The 6217-nt window shown below is 46.1% G+C and overlaps 1 protein-coding gene across 2 annotated transcripts in view; it reads right to left on the bottom strand.

The window, feature by feature from the left end:
* Positions 1–234: 234 nt before the first annotated feature.
* Positions 235–6217, bottom strand: part of LOC140203762 (cdc42 effector protein 2) — an 88553-nt gene continuing 82570 nt past the window's right edge. For both annotated transcript variants that reach the window (XM_072269821.1, XM_072269820.1), the window contains one exon: positions 235–5685. In XM_072269821.1, coding sequence (XP_072125922.1) covers positions 4776–5504 — 729 coding nt within the window. In that variant the 5' untranslated portion in view covers positions 5505–5685 and the 3' untranslated portion in view covers positions 235–4775. The remainder of the gene's footprint in view (positions 5686–6217) is intronic.

Below are 6217 nucleotides of genomic sequence, written 5' to 3'. Positions count from 1 at the left end.
TGTACCGGCTGGTACGTCTCTGGACTGTGGGAGGAAACCAGAGCACCCGGAGGAAACCCACTTGGTCACGGGGAGAACGTACAAACTCCTTACAGGCAGCGGCGGGAAATGAACCTGTAAAGCATCATGCTGACCACCACGCTACCATGACCACCCTGGCAGTGGGAATAATTCCTCTGATTTATCCTACGCAAGCCCTTTATACTGCAATAAAAAAGACTGAATCCACTCATGTTTGAAGATCTGTTTTCATTTATTACAACACAGGACACTGCCAGCGGATTAAATAATAATTTGACAGACATATTTAAGCAGTAGATATTTTAGACTGAATTTTCACAGCAAATTTGAGTGTCTAATAACGTATATACCATTTTAAAATCCAGAACACAGGTTTCTAGAACAGGAAGTGTTAACATATTAGCACAAACAGGTGTGTGAATGCGAAAAGGTTCATTTTAATCAGCTGATGAAGGTGCACATTGAGAGATACAGGCAGTAGATGTGGACACACAGTGGGGGATATGAACAGTAGATGTGGATACACAGTGGGGGATATGGACAGTAGATGTGGATACACAGTGGGGGATATGGACAGTAGATGTGGACACACAGTGGGGGATATGGACAGTAGATGTGGATACACAGAGGAATATGGACAGTAGATGTGGATACACAGAGGAATATGGACAGTAGATGTGGACACACAGTGGGGGATATGGACAGTAGATGTGGACACACAGTGGGGGATATGGACAGTAGATGTGGATACACTGTGAGAATATGGACAGGTGTGGATACACAGTGGGGGATATGGACAGGCTGTAGATGTGGATAGACAGTGAGTGATCTGGCCAGTTTACATGAACAGACAGTGATGAAACATCTACACCTGCTGTGTGGTGTCTTTCAAACTGTCAACCACTTGGCTCTAACGAGCAGATCATACGCACACCTTGGCCAACATACTCTTTCCCATCTCTCTTTTCTTCCACACTGCTGAGCAATCCCTCCCATACACCTTGCTGTCCACTCACCCACTCTTGACCTCACAATCTGCCTCTGCCTCTCGATCTACCTGCTCTGCACTTTCTCTGCAGCTGTTACACTTTATTTTGCATTCTGTTATTGTCTCTCCTTGTACAACCTCAATGCACTGTGTAATGAATCAATCTCTATGAACAATTTGCAAAACATGCTTTTCACTGCAGATAAACCAATTCTAATTCCATTCCAACTCTGGGTACATACTCTTCCCAGTCCCCTCTCTCCACTTACACATCCCTTTCTGTGCTCTCTCTCTCCCCCCCTCTACCCACTCACTCCTTCACATAACGTCCTCCCACCCTTCCTATTCACTCACTCCTGTCCCTCCCTCTCCCTGCGCACACATTCTCTCCCACCCACTTTCCCAAACACTATTGACAATCAACAGTATTTATAGTAAGGCTTGTACTTATAATAAGGAATGGTGACTTTTATGAGTTCATATTGTGAAACAAGATTTTGTTGAATGATGTTTGCCACTTGATTGTGCCTGTGTAAGTAATCAGATTGAGTTAAACTGCTACAGGATCCTGTAATGTGTTGGATTGTTTCTGGTTTCTCCTGGTATTTTCTGCATTTATTGGCTTGAATTTGTTGGTCTTTTATTATGTATTTGGATATTTTTTGTGTTAACCACCTGGTTATTATTATTATGTTAATCACCACACATTCTGTAACCAACATCTCAATAGAAATGGCAGCCAGTACAATAGAGTTATTTTAACATTCAGTAAATAAACAAAAGAATATGATTGTATTCCATTTCTCAGGAGAGCTGATGAGTTTCAGTTGCTTTACTTGTTAACATGGGCACGACATTCCATGCATAGCAATGGCAAATTTGTGTTGTCGGTCACATTCTGCTAAATAATGGACCCTCGTTAAAGAGAGCCAACAGACTTCTAATCTCCCATCTCATATCTAGAGATAGTTCTGTTCTTCACATTCCCAGAGTTAGATTGGCCTGATTTCACTACCAAAAGAAAACACCAAGTTAATCTGCACATAAATGGGGCAAATCCCTCCAGAGACAGAAAGACACACAGCAGCCAGATCCCTTCCCTCATTCTCAAAGCAACATTGTGAGTAATAGGAGGCAGGCAGCTGGCTGTCTGTAAGATTCAGGGTGTGGAACAGAGAAGGGGAACCCAAAACTCAACCCTCTCAATCAAGAAATGGTCAACATTTCAGTGAAGAATTCATGTGCCCTCAGGATGGAGGAGCAACACCTTATATTCCATCTGGATACCCTCCAACCTGATGGCATGAACATCGATTTCTCCTTCCAGTAAATCAACTTCTTCCCCTTCCTCTAGTCTGCACTCTAACTTTTTACCTCTTCTCTCCTGCCTATTACTTCCCCCTAGGTCCTCTCCTCCTTCCCTTTCTCCTATGGTCCATTCTCCGCTCTCCTATCAGATCCCTTTGCCTCCAGCCCTTTATCTTTCCCACCAAATGGCTTCACCTATCACCTTTCCCTCCTCCCCCTCCATCTTTTCATTCTGGCGTCTTCCCTCTTCCTTCTCAGTGCTAAAAAAGGATCTCAGCCTGAAACGTTGACTATCTAACTCTCTCCATAGATGCTGCCCGAGCTGCTGAGTTCGTCCAGCATTTTGTGTGCGTTGCTTTATATTTCCAACATCTACAGAATCCGTTGTGTTTGTGCTTTGCGCCCAGTCCAGCCAGAGTGACCATGAGACCATAAGACACAGCAGCAGAATTAGGCCATTCAGTTTGACGAATGTGCTCCACTATTCATTGCCATCACTACTACAGGGAGTACAGAGCTGTAAATCCCAGCATCTCGTCTTGGTCCTTTCTCGGTCTTTGTCTGGTTCAGGTTTGGATCAATATATTGCGTTTATCGAGCTGTCCCACGGGATCACTGCCAATGAACTTTGACCCCGGCAGCATAAGTTCGGGCTGACCGAACGCTCAGCAGGTTAAATGATGAAGAGGAGGGGTATATTCTGAGCTGGGTCCAAAGCAGTCAAAGGCACAGCAAATATAAACTGGGACACAGGAGCACTGAGTTGGATAAGAGCAATGATTTTGCAGACTCCGGTTCTGGAGGCTGTAACTGAGTTCAGGAGAATTAGTGGGCCTGTAGGTAGCTATAGATCGAGAGAATAACCAGCTAATTTTATACCTATTTACATCTGTTGTTATCAATCATTGTTGGTAATGGTTATCAGGAACCCACATCAAAGTTGCTGGTGAACGCAGCAGGCCAGGCAGCATCTCTAGGAAGAGGTACAGTCGACGATTCGGGCCGAGACCCTTCGTCAGGACTAACTGAAGGAAGAGCTAGTAAGAGATTTGAAAGTGGGAAGGGGAGGGGGAGATCCAAAATGATAGGAGAAGACAGGAGGGGGAGGGATGGAGCCAAGAGCTGGACAGGTGATTGGCAAAAGGGATATGAGAGGATCATGGGACAGGAGGCCCAGGGAGAAGGAAAAGGTGGGGGGGGGGAACCCAGAGGATGGGCAAGGAGTATAGTCAGAGGGACAGAGGGAGAAAAAGGAGAGAGAGAGAAAGAATGTGTGTATATAAATAAATAACAGATGGGGTACGAGGGGGAGGAGGGGCATTAGCAGAAGTTTGAGAAGTCAATGTTCATGCCATCAGGTTGGAGGCTATCCAGACGGAATATAAGGTGTTGTTCCTCCAACCTGAGTGTGGCTTCATCTTTACAGTAGAGGAGGCCGTGGATAGACATGTCAGAATGGGAATGGGATGTGGAATTAAAATGTGTGGCCACTGGGAGATCCTGCTTTCTCTGGCGGACAGCAATTTTTGTGTGTGTTGCTTGAATTTCCAACATCTGCAGATTTCCTCATGTTTGCATTATCAGGAACCCATTAGATTATCATTCAAACCCAAATGGTTCCATTCAAACCCAATGATTCTCGCCATAATTCTATGTTTTCTGCCTCAGTATCCAGTACTACATACTTTATACCTTCTGAGGTCAGGAGTTTAGCAGGGTTTTCTTCCTTTGTGCCCATTTTAGTGTTTCTACATCAGTGTGGCATGGTGGAGATACGTCTCTACCAAAGGAGGTGTAAGGTGCTCCTTCCCTCTGCTAGCCTGCAGGTCACCCTTGGGCAAGGTGTAGCACCTGCTTAGCCCCCGATCAGGGTCACGTGAAGCCATGGGAGCAGGTGGTGGATGGTCGTATGAGCAGCCGGTGCAGATCACAAGTCCTGGTTATGCAACCACTGATGCCAGGCAGACAATCTCTGAAGAGTATTGATAATGGCTGGGGTCACCTGTCTTGTAAAGTCACTGCCCAGAAGAAGGCGATGGCAAACCACTTCTGTGGACAAGTTATGCGAAGAACAATCGTAGTCGTGGAAAGACCATGATCACCCATGTCATACAACATGGCACATAATGTTGATGGTGACTTCGGTGTAATCCTGATATCATTCTTTAAAAGCGGTTCAGTGAAGGAAAATCAAGTCACAGTTTATCTGTTCAATTAGCGTTGCAGGGTTCTTTACTGAAATATGTGGATAGAGTTTAGAAAGAGATCCTTAGAGTTTGAAAGTATCTATGTTTGTTCTCTAATCGAGACTTCAGGAAATCTTTTCTTGGACCATCGCCTGCAACTGCAGGAGTTCACTTTGGACTGAATACCAGTTTGGTTTTGCTCATCTTTTGTCCCCCCTTTCAAGTCCTTTCACCACCGACTTTCTGAACAAACTCTCTCAGGTCTCTTTACTTCAGTGTAACTTGTACCCATCCATAATTCTGAGGACATCGTCGAGTATTGAAGGTCCCAAGTCCAAGTCCAAGCCAAGCGAATGTTCTGAGCCGCTCAGGTAGGAATCGGATGGGAAAGGGCTGCCGTTGTCGAGGGACGTCTCACTGTTGAAGATTATAGCTCTCTTGCCATCCACCTGCCCAATGTCAATTACTGAGCACTCGGAGGAGGTGCGCGATGTGGCGGACAGGGAAACAGATGACCCGACAGTCTTGTCAAATGTGGATATTTCTTGGAAGCACCCGGCCGTGCAGCTGACTGACATTGACCTCTGAGCAGGGCCTTCCTCCAGGTGGAGTCTGGGGGGTTTCGGGGGAGCCTGCTCTTGCTCCTGGCTTTCGTGGACGTCGCTGAAGACAGGGAGGGAAACAGCAGCCTTCAGCAGTGTGGGATACACACCGTCCCCATTGTTAAATGCCCGCTCATAGGCGTACTCATCACTCAGCCCTTGCTCTGTGCTTTTAGAAGTTGGCCGCCCGTTGACGTGGGGAAGGAGGTCGTACTTGCCCTGCAAGAAGGAGATGTCTCCGAACATATCACTTTCGCCGCCTCTTCCGATGTGGGCGCTGTGGCGAAAGTCACCCAGAGGAGGGCTGATCATGTCACCGGACAGAACGTCGCGCAGTCTCTGCTTCTTGCCCCGTTTGGGGGTTGATGTCTTTAGATACATGGGAGTTTTTGCGGGCATATTGCAGCAGAAGATGAAGCTGACAAACTGAGAACAGCTCCCGGTTTCTGTCCTGCACCGGGTCCTGACCGATTATAGTCTTCAGATCCACTTCCCAATTTAAAAGCTGCGTTACCGGCCTTGGCTATGCCTCGTGTGAAACGGCGACCATCAAGACAAGTCAAGTCCGCTTGCTCACAGCCTGAAAACACACAAGCAAGACAAATGTTCAATGTTAGTTAAAGAACTCCCACACAAAGAGTTGGGCATGTTCCCCCATTTACATAGCAAATGTTATTCAGATTTCACATCAGATTTCTTTCATTTCGAACCTGCCTGTACAGATTTCAGCATCCATGAAACTTCAATACGTTAAAATTGAAGAGCGATGTGCAGTTTTAATTAGAGATTCAGCACGGTAACAGGCTCTTCTACCCATCGAGCCTATGCCATCTAATTATAAAAACGGGGCCGCATAACATCCCCACCAGGATCACCAGACTCAAGGACAACACACACAAAATGCTGAACGAGGCCAGGCAGCGTCTATGGAAAAGAGTACAGTCGATGCTTCAACTGAAAAATCAATTCTTTATTCAATTTGATGGATGCTGCCTGACCTGCTGGGTTCCTCCGGCATTTTGTGTGTGTTGCTCTGGATTTCCAGCATTCGCAGATCTTCTCCTGTTTAGACGGATCAATGTCTCCACCCGCTAACTCCTCCAATGATTTGT

Source organism: Mobula birostris, chromosome 10, assembly GCF_030028105.1.
Source record: "Mobula birostris isolate sMobBir1 chromosome 10, sMobBir1.hap1, whole genome shotgun sequence".
Taxonomy (NCBI): Eukaryota; Metazoa; Chordata; class Chondrichthyes; order Myliobatiformes; family Myliobatidae; genus Mobula; species Mobula birostris.
The sequence above is the reverse complement of the archived record's forward strand: the minus strand, read 5'-3'. Positions and strand labels throughout refer to the sequence as shown.